We start from the raw sequence: 19299 nt of genomic DNA, 5'->3' as shown, positions 1-19299 counted from the left end.
CGCCAAGTTTACCAAGGCCACTGTCCAGAACAGGTACCAGATTTCATTAACTTGGCAAGTACCAAAATTGCATAGTATGACGAGTGTATGACGAACATAAATGATAGGTCATGACATGAATGTCATGACATGCCTGTCATGTAGGTCATGAAACAGCGACCTAAAATGATAATGGCACAGTGAAAGAAGATTAACATTCAAAAACCACTGAAATGGGTTCGGACGTGGGTACTAAGTGAAGGAAACACTAAAGGATGATCGCAGAAGTCATAGTCATGACCATGACTCAGCAAAAAAAGATTACCACTCAAAAGCCAGTGAAATGGGTTCTGACATGGGTACTAAGTGAAGGAAACACTAAAGAATGGTGGTAAAAGTCATAGTCATCAGCATGACTCAGCAAAAATGACAATGATTCAGCGAAAAAATATTAACGCTCAAAAACTGAAATGCATTCGGACGTGGGTACTAAGTGAGAGAAACACTAAAGGATTTTTTTTTTTAAATTTTATTTGAATATACTGCAGGCCCTTCACGGCCCGTGCAGGAGTGGTACAGAAATGTCATGATTAAAAAAATCATAGTTAAAAAGTCAATACACTGAATGCGGTTAATAAAAGAGTCCATGTTATTGCAACACACAATATCGTTAGTTAATTTGTTCCACTGGAAAATGGCCGACGGAAAAAGGGAGTGTTTGTGAACATTAACACAACTTGGGGAGGGGGGAGATAGATTGTCTTGGAATGATTTAGTCTGGTTGAGCGTTTTGGAGGATCTTGCAGGTAATGAGAACGTGTTGTGGTGGTTAGGATGGTAGTAGAAGTCATAGTCATGACCATGACTTAGCAAAAATGACGATGAAACAGTGAAGAACAATTTTTCTCCCTGGTAGCTCTTTGAATCAATAAAGTCATTTACAACTCCTGTCCACGCTGACCAATTTTGAGGCACTTCATGCCAAAAACAAGGACATCGGGTCACTTGCTGTACCATTCATGTTTGTAACTGGCACTTTTGTTGATCCTTTTCTTTGGCTATTATAGTAAGAAGTTAGTTAAAAGAATTCATGGTTCAATTTGCAGTTTTAATGTCCAAATAAGATACAAACTAAAGTAGTGTTTAATGTCCAAATAAGATACAAACTAGAGTAGTGGTGGTGACGTAACAGACTAAGGCTTTAGCCTGGCCTATAGTGGGCATCTATAGTGTAGGCACCTATAGTGCCTCTTTCAAGGTTTGCATTTTGTCACTACATGTCGCAACTACACTGTTGCAAATGAACGCAAGCAGAAGGCACAAGATATCTTGGGGAAACCAAATGAAACAAAGCAAAGCAAGCAAATATCTCGATAAATATACATTCTTTTCCTTCCTGATTAACTATTGCCCTCATGTCATGTGGCGATTGCACACACTGCACGTATGTTAGTTAAAAAGGTAAAAAAAAAAACAAAAAAAACAGGAAATGACCATGGACAATGTGTATATATAATACGCTTTCTCCAATTGTAAGGGGCTCCTGAGGACATCTAACTGCTAACCGTAATAAGGTGAGGTCGTAGAGAGCATGCCGACAATACCTGACAGTGATGGGAATGCTCGACTTTTTGACAGACTCCTGCTCATGTTCCCGAGTTCCGTTTCGCATCATGACGTAGCGATTCTTCAGCTTCTCGGCCGCAGTAGCAGACAGCCTTGGCCCACACTTACTGCAAGAGTGAAGCATTGCAACTGTAACTTTGCTTCTCGAGATAGGACTATAGAAAATCAAATCGGACATTCGTGATCAAGATTACAAATGGCTCACACTCAGCGCATTGCTTCATGTGAACACCATTACTACACAGGATTAAGCAAGATGAACAAGAGCTAAACACAAGGCAAAGCAATGCAACATTATGATGACCAGTTGGACAAGGCAACACTTTAGCAAAAGAAGTGCGAGATGGGCTAGTTGGTCTATGTTTGCCTCTAACGCAACAGAGAAACAACAGATGTTATGCCCCATATACTCTGCTGTCTTTGGGTACAAAGAAGAGCAATTGTTGGCATATAGTTTAGCATGATGAAGTGTGCAGATGTTTAGTACCTTGCCATCTCTGAAATTGCTTAACTTTGCAACAATTTCAGTTGATTCACTTGCTTTTGCAAGACAACTTTTTTTTTTCACCAGAAACGTGACACAGTGGCCGCCAAATGAAACAAACTGAATCTATCAGCCTTGCATATAAGGCGGGGGGTTACTTTGAGGCTAAGCATTCTCTGGAAAAACCTCTCCTTATATTCGAATAAATACAATAACTTAGAAATTCAAACTAGACATTCGTTTAGCTACTCATAGAAAAAGCCAGTGGAGAAAGACTTACTCTCGGCAGAAGGAGATGTACTTCTTGAGCATGCTCAAGCTCAGCTCCCCTTCCTGAGTCTTTTCAGCAGTTGGCTCGGCGTTCATGTGGATACCAATCACGTGCTTGGCAAGTGCCTGCAGCCATTCAAGAGAAAAAGCACAGTTTGTGAGCATGATTGATGTAATTAAACCTGAAGAAAACTAAACAATTTTTTTGGAGTGGAAGCAAGCAGTAATTATTTATATAAAGCTGGTAAAAAAAACTGTTGCAGTCTTAAATACCTTTCCTGACTTCCTGAACCCCTTAAGGGCCTTTATTTAAAAAAAAAGAATTTTACCATAATGCTCTTGATGTGATATGCCTCTTACCTCTGATGTGATATGCCTTAACAACATGGTTGAAACACATAACTAGGTCTGTAAATATTGTGGGAAATCTAATATACAATAAAAGCCATTATGACAGAATGTCTACCTCTATGTATGTTGTGAGGAAGGCTTGTCATAAGCGAAAAAGTGACAAACCACTCATGACAAGCTGAGGTCATCAATGGGAAGTAACACAAAATTTTGTCTAGCTTTTTCTTTCTTTTCTTTACTAGATAGCTGCCAACTCTGTAATCACAGTACGAGACCTGCCATTGTTTGGACGTGCAACAAATCATGAATTTTACTTGTATTTATTGCTCACCAAATGTACCTCCAATTCTCATAGCATGCAGAGGAGCCCTTGAGAGTAAGCCCTACGTCAAGAAGCCGCACTCCATTTGGCGCATGTTTCGAACCAGTCCACATTAAAAGGGGATACAATTAGTGGTTTTCTGTGCACGGAGGAATTCTGGAAGCATACTGTATGTAATACAGGGTCAGCAGCTATTAAAGTACAGCTAAAGAAGCAGGATAGAAAAAAAATTTGTTCGTCAGTATTCCTCTTTTCATTAAGCAGATTTACAAAACTTTGCTTCAAACTCTGAGAAGTGTTGGGTTCCTTTCTGTGAGGGGTTCTTGTCACTCACTGATGGTGAGCGACAATATTAAAGTAGTTGTCAGCCATCACCTGCTAAAAGGTGCTTCAAATGCTTAATCGGTGAAAAAAAGGTGCTAATAAAAAATTTTGCTTTTGGCTTTACTTAGTGTACCCCAATTTGTTGTGCTAAAAAAATGGCACTTTATAGTTAGTTTCATTGTACACAGGAGATGCAACAAGTCATCGGACCCCAGTGTTCCCCAATCACTGTCTCCGTTTTGAAACATGGGGACTATGGGAAGTTTCACAGCTGGGACGCTGCTCTTGCATCGCTCGCTTTAGAGGACACAATCACTTTTGCAACATTTTGTGTTGCTATACTCGCGGACAACTTATCTTGGCTATGAAGCGCAGGCTATGGAACCAAAGTGTGCCTCTTTCACCGCTGCTGCAAGTAGTCCCGCAGTTTTGTTCACCTTATTTTACGTGAGAAAATAAAAAAACATTTTCTTGTTTTTTTGCCGCACCAAATTTGAGATGATACGTAACATGCACCAGTCAGCTACTGGTATTTTATTGTATATTTATTTGCCCTTTCAAGTTCTTGCACACCAGAGACCATCGCATGTTTTACGCATTCGTCAAAGGCAAAATGGGGCCAGCTTCTTCTGGTGAGTGTTTGTCACTTGCTGTCATGCCAATCAACTCCTCTGAGAGGCTGTTGACCAACTTCAGCAACAAAAGACTGTCGAAGTACACAAAACAAGTGTTTGCAGCATATACACGGAAACCAAGCGAACCTATCTTGAAATCGCAACCGTCAACATGTACAAACGAGTGAGCGAGACGACTGCTGCGGCGGCTCTACCAACACCAGCGTGGGTTGCGCGTCCAAGTCCTAACCGACGCCAATATCATATGGCTGTTTCAGAGCTCCGACACAGGTTGTGTTGCTCGCTGTTCAGAACTCAGTACATATCAGATGCGTATAAACATTGATTTATTCACGGCGAGCTAATTGTCTCTTGCTTCACAAAAGTAAAGAAGTTGTGCAAGGTCGGAGAAACCGAAACCGGTGCCGAGCTCTGCCCCCGTAGCTTTCACTATTTAGTGAAAGCTACGGGGGCAGAGTTGTCCGCGAGTATAGTACGGTTGTGTTGGCAACGATGGGCGACGGCATTCTGCTGACACAGAGGCAAACACACTGTCTTTGCACAGTGCCAAGGTTGCCATCACCCATCAGTGCTTATGCATCCAGTGCTAGCAAACCAAATCTCACGAAAGTGAACAACTGAGAATACTGCCCCTGGCATGATTTAAAAGCTCTATCATTAACTGCATTATGCACCAGGGTTGGACATCAAACTGCACGCAACAAAAGTAACAGTTCTGCAGAAAATTTACGTACAGAGTCTTTCTTCTCATCATGGACGTCCTTCACGATGAAGATCATGTCAAAACGAGAGAGGATGGTCGGCATAAAGTCAATGTTCTCGTTGGCTTTCAAGTCGTCCCAGCGGCCGAACACACTGTTCGCTGCTGCGAGCACCGAGCAGCGAGAATTGAGGGTTGTTGTGATGCCAGCCTGTAAAGCAAAGGCAAGGTTTGCATTATCTAGGCGCAGGATGTGACAATGACAGAGAAAGTGAATACTAAGCATCAAATGTAGCAAAAACTACACCAAGTGCCAAGAGTCTGGAGTGCAGGCACTCAGGCTCAGTACTACAATTTAGGCCTGCAAGTCCTTTTTCAGTTAGGTTTAAGTCTGAAGCACTGCTGACCTTGGCTATGGAGATGGTCTGTTGCTCCATGGCTTCGTGAATGGCCACTCGGTCATCCTCTCGCATTTTGTCAAACTCGTCGATGCAGACAACACCCCCATCTGCCAACACCATGGCACCACCTTCCATGACAAAGTTTCGCTGCAGCAAAAACATTCATCTATCATGATGTGCTCTGCAAATGCCTGACACTTGCAATAGCCATGCAACTGTTTGGCAAAAATGTGTCCTCAGGTGGAGTTTTATTACTTACGGTGGCTGGGTCCCTGATGACTGAAGCTGTCAGACCAGCAGCACTGCTGCCTTTGCCGGAGGTGTACACCTGCACTGAGCATTATGAGGCAGCGTTATGCTAGACTTGGCACAATAACCATCACCTCGCATTCCAGCGCGAACTGCCCTGCAAGCCACTACGCTACAGTCGAACCCACTTACAACAATATACAAGCGCCACGAAATTGCCATAGTTATAATCGATAATTGCTATAACTGGGTCGCATGAAAAAAGCAAGGGGGACAAATATTCAAACATTTTAAGTAAACAGAAAGAAGTACACTTGAACCAACTTATAGCATTACCATACTTGGATGTAACAATGAGCAGCAGCAGCTGCACTGTGAACTTTTTCTATGGTAAAATAAACCCCCTCACTACAATGTTCCTATGCGGCATTATTGGCTATAACAATTACATCTGGGTACTGGGTGTCTGCGCCGAAAGAAAAGGAACGTAAAATTAAGGAGAAAAAAAAAAAGTCTCCCTTCCACCCCTCTGACACTGGCGAGACGGTGGAAGGGAGGAGACAAGAGAGGGGCGCGGCTGGCACGTGACGAAGGCGTGTGGTGTGCCGGGTGTGCGGCACTAAAGGTCGCTGTGGCAAAGCAGCTAACTTTTTTTTCTTTTTCGAGTCAATACGAGGAGGGGGGGCACAAAGGCAGGCGGATTGTGCATTTCTGATTTTTTTTTTTTTGGCACGCGCACCCAGTAGCCATATTTAATTGCTGTAACTGATAACCCCACATGGGAACATTTTAAACAGTTTATTTTACCATAGAACCCATACAAAAGTTGATGGCGCATCGGCTGCTCATTGTTATGTATTTTGGCATGCTGAATTTAAGTATGCAATTAATTTTACTGTGTAACAAGCTTTAATTAACAAATTTTTTGGGGATTAGTCTAGTTCAGAGGTGAACTCTCCCTGAAATGATGGTTATGAAGGAGACTGGCATATCAAAATGACGCTCAATGATCAGAGTTTCCAGTGCTACAAGGATAAATGCTGTAGACTGATGTAGGCCAAAGTTATATCATGTCACGCATTAAAGCGAGAACCCCCTATTAATTAACACCCAGGACAAAAATATTACTTTTTGAAAATTACTGTAATAACATTTGTTCATATTATGGCACTACTGAACTCTCCTATTGCCTACTTTTCTGGCAAAAAAATGAATTCTTGCAATAAGATAAGTATAACTAGAGATATCGCCACTCCAAAACTGCAACACCATCAGAAATGCTGCTTCGAAAAAACAAGGAAGTACATCTCAGCGACATGCTCATGGTGATTATGGCAAAGGCTAAATCAATCAAGGATGATACAGGAGTCCAATCAAGCAACAATAAATGCTCTACACCAACCTGCGGCAAAGGAACACGAAAAGATATTTGGGACCTGTTTCGGCTCCAATGAGCAGTATCTCCCCTTAATGGTGACAACTCTTTCGTTGACAAGTATGCAGCTTATAAAACAGAGCCAGTATAACGTAGCGATTCCTTTTGCTTGATTCTATTCCTTTCTTACCATCCATCACTTGCATGTCACAACCAGCCAATCCAGTGGATAGCATAAGTGGAGTGCTGTTTGGACCTGCTGACGAAGCACGAGAAGAAAAAGAATTGGAATAAATATCTTAAGAATTAAATTGGGGGTTTTCACATGCCAAAACCACGATCCGATTATGAGCACACAATAGTGAGGGAATGCAGAATAATTTTGACCACGTGGGGATGTGTAACGTGCACCTAAATCTAAGTACATGAGTGTTCTTGCATTTCACCCATATCTAAATGCGGCCACCGCGATCGAAATTGTGACCTCAAGCTCAGCAGCGCAATTTCATAGTCGCCAAGCTACCATGGTGGGTCAAAAGAACTGGAATAGAATAGTTACATAATCCCAGCACAGGATTCATGAACCACAGAATGAATACGATATGTACGAGCCATTTCCATTACAGTAGCAGATCTATTAACTTTCTGAAACCCCGTACTTCTGGTGCACAAGCTACAGTATCACTATGGAGATTGCCTTTGAATAGTCTTAAGTGGTTGTCTTATGCTTACAGCAATGGGAGCCACACGTTCAACGAACTTCAACAGCTGACTCTTGGCTGTGCCCGGGTCACCAAGAAGAAGCAAGTTGATGTCACCTCGCCGCCTCAGACCATCTGGAAGCCTGAACAAGAATGTTGAATCATATGAGTCAGGCGCACTGGGTACCGGACCTTATGCGACAGAGCCCCCACATTCTAGGACAGCAGAATTGTCTTGCACAAGAGCACAAGCTGTGTGAGAGACACTTCAGGCATGCTGCTGATGTTCAGGAAAATGTCATATGCCAAGGCAAACACACTAAAGACATTCAAGAACCTCTCCGATAACCTAATTTATCTGCGCTGGAAACCAGCCTTTCTCATGTTTGAAGGATAGCACGAAAGCCTACACAAAACGAAAGAAACACACGGAATAATCAGACTGTTCTGTGTAGGTTTTCGCGCTACATTTAAAATGTAAACCAGTACCAGCTTGCCCAGTTTACTACTCAGCCTTTCTGGTTGGCTGCAGGCCCTTGCATGAATTTGTTTGCACAAGGCACCAGCTGGCCTCACGTTGTGAACAAAGCCAAGAAAGCATGATGCATGTGCTAGAAATGGTTGAAAACAAAATGCACATTTGGAGCAGCGTGGTACAATGTGACATTCTTTTGTGATGTTTGCCTGGATCAAGCCTTACTATCTATAATCTGACAAATATACAATCACATCTTCTAAGATTTTTTTTTTTTTTAATGTGTAAGAGGGATATCTCCTGATGCAGCACTGCAGCGATAAATTCACATGGCATTGCTTTCCACCATTACAATGAGTGCCATCTCTACGAAAAAGTTTTGTTATCTCCAAACTGGGACTTCTTCCAAGCATGCACTGTTGAAAGTCAGGAAAGTTTGATCTAAAGGAGCACTCACTCTTCCTGTAACAAAGCTTTCTTTCTTCATTTAATTTCCAGTTAAACTAAAGAGAAGCGAATCCATAAATGAAAGAGAAACAATGCCTTCTCACCTTTTCACAGAGCCACCGAAGAGCAGACAAGCAATGGCCTTCTTCACATCAGCAAAGCCATAGATGGAGGGTGCGATGCTGTTGGCAATGCGCTCGTAGATGTTGGGGCTGCTTGCCAGGTGGCGAAACATGTCCTCCTCGTCAGGTGTCAGCATTGTGCCCCCAACTCTACCTGCGCCCTCCGTGTTCACAGCAATGCCCACGATTCGAAGGTACGGAGCTCGGATGCCAATGTTCGACTTCTCCTGAGGTCCTTTCTGAATATATTCATGCATGGCATGACTCCTGTCAGTTCTTTAGAAGCCAGCAATTTGTCATTTAGGATGCAATGTACACTTTTATGTAATTTTTTTTAAAGAGGGTGATTGACACAACTGCAGGCAGCTTCATAAAGTATGAAATTCAGTTAGTTCCCAACCAAATAAAAATTCAAATCAAATTCAAATAGAAATAAAATTTGCAATCAAATAGAAATTGTCATCTATGTAACCTTGAATGATTTTAAGGGTTGTGCGAATAGTGGATTTTGAGTTAGAAGCGAATAGTGATTTTGGCCAAATAGTTTCTAAATGAATATAGAATAGTTGCTGTTCAAAAATCTTTCCCGCAAAGTGGCCAAATGATCAAGCAAAGTGGCCATATACTGGCGTATCTGGAGCTTGTTGCTCGGTTTCTTTTGTTCGTTGTTAAACAAAATTGATGAAATGACTACAATTATTATACAGTCAACGACCGATTTTCCGGACGCCCAATAATTCGGATGCCTTCGTGGCATCCCCACATACCCCATAGAGTCAATGTATAAGAACGTCTGAAATTTCGGACGCAAAAAACCTTTGCCATCCGATTTTTCGGTATTTTTGCCACGACCGCAAGTCTGAAACAGCATTAATCGCAGCCACCACCACGGCCATTTTGATTATCTCGATGCCTCGAACAGGGGCTCTCGCACGCAGATCCGCTGGTAGCCGTAGCCATCACCGCGGCAATGCCAGGCGTTCAGGATTTCGACGTTCGCTACCAAGCTTCTTGCTGTTCGGTGCCGTATTTTTCACTTAAAGAATTCGCCGCTGTTAGCAATGGCGCCGACTCCACCTTTGTAATCCTCGCCAATGGATTCTAAGCTCGGAAAGCACGGCGCGTTGCATAATGCAGTTTCCCAAAAGTTAGCTTCGTCTCAATACAGCAGTGTTACGCGGTGAAGCATACGCGAAGTATTGCGGTGCAGCATACAAAGAGTGGGAAGGCGCAATTGTCACGACACACGGTATGTATTCCTTAATTACACACGCGTGCACCCCTCATCTCCTATCACTACGAGCAGCGACACGCCTAATAAGTGTACTGGCAGACCTTCAGAGCTATTTCAGACGTGCCTGTGGTGATTTGGGCCCGGGGCAATAAAAGATATGCATTCATTCTTTCTGGACGTTCTTGCGGCCCAATTAAGGGAGTACAAAAAATTGGACGTTGACTGTGAAAGCTCCCACTTCCACCATAATATTTATACAGCTTTGCCGAACGTGCGAGTCTATTTTTAATTTAAAAATCGTGCCTTAGATTATTAGACAGTAAACAAACTCGCGACTGTGAGTTTACAAACACTTTGAAAAGCATGAATAATACAACTGCTCTCGAAGCGAATATCGAATAGCGCGATATTCGAAACTACTATTCGAAAATTCAGATATTCGCACAACACTAATGATTTGTGTTTTGTACCCCTTCTGGGTCAAATACACCAACGATCTAAACAAAAAGAAATTAACAGGATGACACAGACTTGATGTGACCAACTGTGGGCAAACAGAGGAAGCCTCAGCCAATGTTTCCACAAGAGGACTTGTCTAAGTACCGTATTTACTTGAATAAGACCCACACCTAAACCTACGAGGTCAAAATTTCAAACAAAAATATTATACAAATAAAATAAAACACTTTTTAAAAAGATTGGAGTTTGAGCACATGGCACTCAGTGCATCAGTTCATACCATAGCTAAATGTTTCAAAGTTGCTGAAACAACATTTACCGCGCTGATGATGACCATCTGAGAGTGTGCATCTGAGAGTGTGCCGATGAGCTCCAGTCATAGTAAGCTGGTAGGATTAGGTAGTATGTATTATAGTAAGCGACATCGAAAGCAGGAGAGGTGAAGAATGAAAGGTGGACTTGATCAGTGGTTCTGAATCTTGAATAAATGTTTCTTTTGCTGCTGTTTGCATTATTCTGTACATCATTTGTGACTTTTAGAAGGTGTAGTCAAGTGTCCGACTTGTGTGAGAGCTGCACCCTGCCAAGGTTGGGAGAAAAAAAAGTGCAGGTCTTACACGAGTAAATATGAGCTTCTACCCTAATACGGCAGTTGTTGTTCTTATGAATACAAGTCCCCTTGTCGAAACACTGGCTCTAAGCTAAGTTTTCCCTCATTCAGAAGTGCTGAACAAATTGCACAAGATAAGCTTTCGTAATAACAAACTGCACATCATTTTGCTCAGCACAATGCTGACAGATCTCTGAATGCAAGCTAACTGCCCACCTTGGTTGAATGCCCAGTCTTCTTTATTGAGTAGACACCAATGGCGGTAATCCTGTTGCCTGGCACGACTCGTTCGCAGAGGTACCTGCAGCATCAAAATAGCATAGAACCAGTCAGGAATGACCACCACGTACCGGTCAATATCTAAATCAATGGACTGTATCAAAACAAGCGAACAAGCATGCACTGCAGTAGCAGCATCAATGATCAGTTAACGTCCATTCTGCAGTCTCATTCATTGGATGCTTATGTACAATCAGCTGTAAGGATCACTTTATTTATTCAAACATGATAATGTTTTTTTTTTACCCAGAAGTATTTTCAAAATGTTGTGAAGCCGTAGACTGTAAAAGGTTGAGTAATAATCACGACTTTAGAGAGGCTAGAGAAGTTTCAATCAAGTCAGATTGTGAAGTTTAACGTTGTGAAGCTCTTGGCTATGGGGAACATCGGAGTAGAAGGCTCTTGATCAATTCTGATCGCCCAGGGTTCTTAAAATGCGCCCATAGTACAGAACACGAGCGTTTTTTGCATAATGCTCCCATTGGAATATGGTCACTGTGGCTGGAAGTCAAACCCACAACCTCGTGCTTAGCAGCAGAATGCCGTAGCCACTGAGCCACCACGGTTGACCTAGAGGAGCTTTAAAGAGTAGCCCACTTTTAAACTCTCTTGAAAGCATAAAACACAATGACAAGCAAAAGGGTAACTGCACCACCTATTACAGAGAGTTGTGAACTTCAGTCAATGCAGATTAAGATAATGGTATGCCACTGTAATATCTTCACATGCATGCTTTAAAGAAAAATTGACATTCACTTTAGCATACACCAAAGAGGGTGAAGACGAAAGCCTGCATTCTCAAGTAACTTTAATTAACTTAATTTGACATTCTCATTCGAATGCATTGTTACTTCTTACTAGTTGTTTTTTCCAACCAAAGGTAGCAGGTTTTGAGTGCCTTAATTGACGCTACCTTAATTAACTTAGCCCTATTTAACACCAAAGGTCGTGGGTTCAACTTCCACTAAAGGTAGTGGGTTCGAGTGCTTTAATTAACTATAATAATTAACTGTGCCTTAACGCCAAAGGTGGTGGATTCAACTCCCACATAAGCTCGAGGGTTCGACTCCCACTGAAGGTTTCGAGTGCCTGAATTAACTCTATCTTAATTAACACGTTGACGACGGTGACCGATGCACCATCAAAATTGTTGCGTGAGCGTTGCTTGCTTACTCATACAAGACGATGACGACGGTGACCCACACTCCATCAAAATTGTTGCGTGAGCACTTGCATATAGGCAAGACACGATGCCGGGTCGGTGTACTAAGTAAATTACTACACCAAGTCATCATCGTGTATAATTTCATGTCGACGACACAGTTTTTGCTCAAGGGCGTTGAAGGTCAACTGAACGATGAGCCACATAAGGCTTTTGCCTTAATAAGTGTTTACCTGTGTCAAATTTTTAAAGCCCCGATTAAGGACTTCAACTTGTTGGAAGGGTAAAAACGTACATTTGTGGTGACGGTAGGTGGAACGGACACAGTAAGCTTTACTACTGCATAAATAACAATAACATTGCAGAAAGCCGCCGTCGTTGATCTATTCTGAAATAGCACCTCGGACAAGAACAGCACAAGCTGCCCCGACTTTAAACTGAAGCCAGCCAGTTGAATTTTATACAAGCAATTATAAAGAATAGCCGCAACACAACTCGTACCGTTCACAATACAGCTGCAGGTGTCGAGGCATCTCGCCATAGGGCACCTCCTCTGGGACCTCCTGCAGCTTGAGCACTTGGAAGTCGACACACTTGCACTTGTCGGGAACAATGAAAAACGGATCTACAGGACACTTGGGCTGCCCCGCGCGATCACTGTAAAATAAAGACAAAGGCTGTTTCAGAAGAACACCTTTGTAAATGATACGTGAAGCTCACTTAACAAACACTGTATTGGAAGTGATGCTGGATATGCAACAAAAATGCTATAGTACAATGCGCATGCATCGAACAAAAATTTTATTTTACATTTCTGCATATTGCGGCACCCAATTTCTGTTCAATTTGTACCAGCACACTTCAGCAGTACAATATATGCACAGCAGGCTTCCGTCGATATGAACTTGAAGGGATTTCGGAGATATGTTCATCTCGGCAGAAGTTCTGCTGAGCAAAAAGGAATTGAGTGTCAAGGAGACCAGTCAAAGGTCACCTATTGTTCTTGGTGCTGTTTGGTCATATCTGGCCCATGCAGCGTAAGACACCACAATATTATAAAAGGTCACCTAAATGTTCAGCCTATTGAAGAACTTAGCTTAACAAACCTTGTCTAATGCACACCTGCTGCATTCAAACATAGCTGTATTCATACCAGAGAACATTCTCTCTGCAATGACTGTTTTGTCAAGCCCATATCAACACAACAGAGCTGCACAGCACCAAACAGTTTTGAACTGCACCTGTTGCATCGGCGTGGCATAGCATAGCCTTCAAGGCCAGGCCTGATTGGCACGTGAGGCACAGTCTCTCGACAGGAACGACACTGTAGAGTGATGCTGGTTGCCTTGGCCTTGATTCCAGTTGCGGCGATCACAATTCCTGGTACTTTGACCAGCCTGGAAACTTGGTCAGACTGTAAGTAGAAAGTGAACACAACAAAACAGTTATTCCTTTCAATTCTTGCACCAACAAGCGTTGGAAAAATGGTACCAAAATGTTGTATATATATAAACAATCCCAACTTGAATGGCTTTTCTGGCTGAATTGCTGGTTCACTGTGCTCAAATTTTACACAGATGTAGCATAATGCAGCGAGCTTTATTTAAAGAGACACTGAATGAAAATTTGAAAAAAGATGAACACATCAGCATTGCACTCGGAAGACGCGATTATTTCGATACGCAGTTATCATAGCACATATTTTTGAATGGATGACTGTGATTTCGGAGTTTTTATGAGTGCGCGCCAACCACAAGCCAGCCCGTGCAAAGCCTGCGCAATGTGCTAAGGAAAGTGAGGGCACGAGCGGTGATTGCGACTCCCACTTAAGTATAGGAGATACAAGGTAGGATCTTGCGTCCGACTTGAGCCAGCAATTGGGTTGGAAGCCAAATGAACAACAAACTGCCCGGAAATTGTCATACGACGGCGGGAGGGATCGGACGGCCACAGCCAAGCACAGCGCAGACCGTGTGTAACGTTTCCTGTCTTTGGCGGGCCTGTTCCTCACTGGTCCGATTACCTCGGCTAAGGCATTACATCTATTGTCACTCACAGCAGCACAAAAATTGCCTGCAGTTTGTTTCCGACACAAAATATAACTCATTGAATAACGTTATATCGAAACTGCACCTCTTCTGCAAACCACTGTCAAGATCGGGAGCCATGCCGCGAGAGCATTTTGCAGACACAGGTGCAAAATAAGTGCCAGGTCAAGTGCTCTATCACGAGGTGGAGCTGGATCACAAGTGCCATCAACTACGGCGTCCAGCGAGCTCTGCCTACCAGCCCTATTGGCGGCTGTCAGCGAAGCCGTCGGTTGATGGCACGCCATTACCGTGGCGCCATGTTTGTCACTTGCGCAGGCATGCTTTTATTGACAATGTTCATAAAAAACAAAGCAACAATGTCCAAAAAAGTTTGTTTTGTAACCTGTTGATGAAACCTTCCGAGCGTACATGAAAAGCGCAGTGTTTAGGTGAAGTACGCGCCACTCGTTTGCACACCTGTCCCATGTGTCCTGAATCCTTGTTCACCGCCATTCGATCGCTTTGTATGGGCCGAGATGCAGGCTAGGCAAGCGAGCGGGCGAAGTTGATAGGAAAGGAGCGAGCGCAGCAGTGTGGCCTCCGAGATCACTTCGATCGCACACAACAATCTTGGAGGCCCCAGCAGCAGTATCCGGTAGGATGAATGTCACACCCTATAAATCACGTTGCCACCGCTAGGTGTGGTAGTTTGACAAAATCATTAAATTCATTATTTAACTTATTTTTCGTCAATTTCTTTTGAAAAATACTGTGCTGTGTTTGCCATTTTTAGCACCCATGCTTTCATTTGGGTTAAAATCTCGGTGACAAAATATTTATTCAGTATCCCTTTAACACTATGCTCGGCTGCAGTGCTCACGTGTTTAATACAAAATAAAGCAGAAGCGCACACTGTCTGCATCTATGTCTGACCAAAAGAAATCTTGGTTTTTGTCAGTGGAAGCACTGATGGGATTATATAATCTGTTGTCCAGAGTGGGAAACTGCTTTGTACTTTGCTCTCTCCACAGTGCCCAGATGAAAGTATATCTGCCAAGGACACAAGTTTGGCGAGCTGGTTCACATTTACCACTGGAAAGCAGAGGTGTAGATGACACGTATTTTGGCGAGTTAGTTTACGTTTGATATTGGAAAGCAGAACTGCAGATGACACGAGTTTGCAAAATTGGCTCGTGTTTACCACTCAAAGCAGAACTGTAAGACAATGCATGGATCTCTACGTTTCTTTCTAGCACTACATTGCCTGAAGCGCCAATTTACAATGATCTCTGCTGTAAATGGTTTTGCAATCCCGAGGCAGATGGTGCCACTGTTCATTTGCCAGAGAACTATTTAATGCGTAAGCATTCTTTGGCAAGTACCCCAGCAAAATCTGTCTCCCACGTGAAAAGTGTAATGCCTTGCATCTGCACAAAAATGCGTAATTTGCGAAGTCAAGACATTTAATCGTTGTAATAGTGTAAATGTAGATTATTGGTTGCTTTATAAGTGATAAGGAAATAAGAGAGAAAGTCGTTCTCCTCGGGCCGCCTTGAAAGCTTACTTTCCCGCATTACAGGTGTGTGTGCAGAGAAGCCTGCTGTGGGGCTGCCGAGCATATTAGAAATGAGCACAACAGATTGGTACATGTGATAACAGTATAATAATAATAATAATAATAATAATAATAATAATAATAATAATAATAATAATAATAATAATAAGTGATTGGTGGCTTTAAAAAATGACTGGTGATATTGCCGTCGCCGCATCAAGTTCATAACAAAAAAGGAAGAATAACAAAAGAGGCAAAACAGCTGTGGTGAAACCGGTTGTGACGGCGTTCCGGCTCAGTTGATACGATCGCTTTGAAGGGGCCATGCAGCTTCCTGGCAACTCCTCTCCACACCGTTCAGTACACGGATTTAATTTGTTTGGCACCGGAAAGGCGATGGGTAGAAATGCATAAGCTAGGAAGAGCAAGTAAGCAACAGCGAAGTAACAGCCGAGCCAAAGAATGCTTGCGCATTAGTAGACAATTCTCAAAGTTTCTGTAGTATTTTTTATTCTGGTTTAAGTATTCAGGTGGTACAAATGTATGGCAAATGTATGGCTCACCTTGATCTCACGCATGGGGACAGGATGAGCTTCGGACTTCAGCAACACTTGTATGTCAGCAACGTCCTCCTCTCCTTCAGGCCGCGGCCTGGTTACTTCATCTGCGACATCCTTGGCAGCTTCTTCCAGCTGTTAAGAAAGAAGATTCATGGGCAACACGAATCAGGGCATCTCCATGCAAGCATTCTGAGCTTTTCATGCACTGATGTGAAAAGCAATTCTCATGTTTGTGTTGTTACCATAAACTACCTTTTATTTGCGAACTTGCCATTTTGTTTTCTTTTTGGCCAATAATAAGTCCTGAGCATTCAATTTCACGAGATGGCAGGACCATTTGCTAACGAGAGCTGTTAGTGAGACCTATTCATACATGTAAAACGTAGAAAGGCTTTCATTACAGGTAGACAATTGCGGGACCAACCTGAATGAAATTTGTAGAATACAAGTGGCAAAGCTGAATTCTATCGAATGCAGCTGCAGAATTTTGATTTAAGGCCGTAGACTCCTCATAAAATTTCCACAAGTTGGTGACTTCAAAAAACGGAAGCGCTGAAGTTTACACATTCACAACTCTGCGAAAAAAAAAAAAAAAGCCATTTCTGTAAATTGTATTTGTTACAGCATCAGAAATGGACAAATTTCTATATATGAGTTTACAGCTTACATGAACTGGTTGCAATGCTTACGAGCATTTTGCAAAAGTCCTACTAAAAATCATTGTTATATTTCAGGGCAGTGTGTCATACATCGTTTCGTCCACTTTCAGTGGCTGAATATGTGCACTTTGCAGAGCTGTGATGTCATTTTTTATTGCTGGGTTACAGAGTTGTAAATTTAAAACTAAAAAAAAAACTAAAAAGAATTGTAAACTAAAGAGAATTGCTAAAAAAATAATGATTAATGGCCTCAATAAAAAAATTGGCTCCTTAAAGTTCGTAGATTTTAACTTTTTCTTTTAAATGCAACAAGCTTCATTAAATTCGATGCAGTTTAGGCTGAAAAATGCAATTTCTGCATTGCCATGCATTTAGATAAGGGCTCCCAAGGTAAGGCTGCCTCTTAAAAGAGATGGAATCGAAATATGACGTTAGTGTCGCTGCACGACAATATTGTGCAGGCAAATTGCCGTATCCCCCTTGGAAAACAGTGCTCCGCGGATGTATTTACTAACAAGACTGAACTTACCAAGAGGCTCTGGCACCTGCCTATTCAGGCGTAAAAATTTGTGTTATCTCTGCCACATCAAGCGTTGTATAGTCTGCCATAAAATGCAGAAGGTGCGCCTCCCCAGTATGAGTATGTACACTCAGATATAAAGGCATTCTATTATGCGTACTTGTGAAATGCTCAATTTCAGTTTTTCGTAAGAAGCCCATGCATTTCGACAGGGAGTAGCAAATGATGTGAAACTAATTCTGAGCGTGCTCACTTTACATTAATTATGAGAGCAATCCAAATGTTTTTTTTTTTTTTTTCAAAGTATTCAGATCCCCTTTATAAGAGGTCAAAAGCCTAAGAAACATTTTTTTGATGGTATGTACTACCATTCTGTTAGCAGCGCCAGTCGCTATCAAACAAGCGTATGATGGCAGTTTCAATATTCACCAGTGGGAGGTGTTCAGTTGGCTGCTTGCTCAGCTTGTCAGCAAGCACCTCATCGAAGCTGGAGATGTCTTCCATCGCTACTTCCAGCCAGTACTGCCCCATGTTGTAGTGCTGCTTCAGCTGGTCTCTGCGAGCAGGAAACCCAAAAGAGCAGTGTTGACGATTGTTGCAATGTGTTAATTCCCACAGGAGCATCGTTTAGCGTGCCACGGTTTAACAAGAGTGCTCGAGGCTAGCACAACTGTTAGGATGCACGATGCAGTGGCAATATCAAATGCACAATGGTGTATACTGATCTAGCCGTGTTTGCTTGTAGCATTTGCAGCGCTTTTATGTGTAATTATTTTGCCAGAAAAGAGGGATAGCCGGTGCCGCCTATATATCTTTAAACAGGTAATAACAATAATAAAAAGTACAGTCGGCCACGAAAGTTTACAGGACGCAGCATTTGCGAAACTGAATTCCTGAGAAGCCTGGGCACATAACTTCCGAGTTCAAAGTCACAATTTGAGGTTGTTTTTGCGACCTACATATAGATCCGATTAAATTAGAAGCGCCGTGCCTTAATAGAGTCGAAATTCACATTTGACACGGAATCCGTGCCCTGTAAACGTTCGTGGCCGGCTGTACGTGACGCGGCAAAGTGCGCCTAAAGATCCGCACTGTAAAGCTAGTCGCGAAGGTGAATTTAGCACGTCCGGCTTCACCTAAGGAGAGCGTTTTCTTGACGCATTTTCAGATGGGAGTAGAACCTTTATGTCGTAGATCAACTTTGAACACACACAAACAGAGCAGTTTACATAAATTCAGCGGGTAACAGTGGCCCATCAGAAGGCATACACAGACGGCGTAGGCAGCAACCGACAAAATTAAATGGCAGCCTATGAAGCCCGGTCTGCACCGCATGCGTACCGTTACCACCGTTGTCTCACACTTAAACAAGCACAGAAATTATCGAAATTCTGAGATCGTGCAGCATTACCATAACGGTTGTCCACTTTTACGTGTATAACATCCCTCCAGATATTTCTGTGTCCAAATAAACTAATTGGAGAATGGGGGCGCATGGCCGCCTGGCCGATGAAGCCATCGAGTACCTGTAACGGTAGTTGAAGTTCCCTTCGTGGAATTGCCGCAAGAAATCGCGAAAGCGACGCTTGACGGCCTGCAGGTTGACCTGGCTGTCATCCTGAGTGTTTTCCGAGCTGAAGTTGTCGCTGAAAAAGACTCCGGCATCGTCAAACCCAGCCATCGCCGCGAACTATAAGACCGGAGGATTCGCGCGGGAGCAGACAATGCGCGTCGGTTTTTGGCGCGAAAACCAAGGAGATTTAATCGATC

General features: G+C 42.7%; 1 protein-coding gene across 1 annotated transcript in view; it reads right to left on the bottom strand.

Annotated features, from left to right (window-relative positions):
- LOC119457451 (DNA replication licensing factor mcm5) overlaps positions 1-19299 on the bottom strand; it is a 24260-nt gene extending 4961 nt beyond the window's left edge. Inside the window, exons 1-13 of the mRNA XM_037719014.2 lie at positions 19056-19299; positions 17959-18085; positions 16354-16482; positions 13447-13619; positions 12707-12862; positions 10981-11065; positions 8444-8700; positions 7449-7560; positions 5352-5420; positions 5099-5239; positions 4726-4902; positions 2370-2485; positions 1584-1712 (exon numbers count right to left, since the gene is read on the bottom strand). Coding sequence (XP_037574942.1) covers positions 1584-1712; positions 2370-2485; positions 4726-4902; positions 5099-5239; positions 5352-5420; positions 7449-7560; positions 8444-8700; positions 10981-11065; positions 12707-12862; positions 13447-13619; positions 16354-16482; positions 17959-18085; positions 19056-19210 — 1826 coding nt within the window. The 5' untranslated portion in view covers positions 19211-19299. The remainder of the gene's footprint in view (positions 1-1583; positions 1713-2369; positions 2486-4725; positions 4903-5098; positions 5240-5351; positions 5421-7448; positions 7561-8443; positions 8701-10980; positions 11066-12706; positions 12863-13446; positions 13620-16353; positions 16483-17958; positions 18086-19055) is intronic.

Source organism: Dermacentor silvarum, chromosome 7 (assembly GCF_013339745.2).
Source record: "Dermacentor silvarum isolate Dsil-2018 chromosome 7, BIME_Dsil_1.4, whole genome shotgun sequence".
Lineage (NCBI taxonomy): Eukaryota > Metazoa > Arthropoda > Arachnida > Ixodida > Ixodidae > Dermacentor > Dermacentor silvarum.
This window is presented reverse-complemented; position numbering and strand designations above follow the sequence as displayed.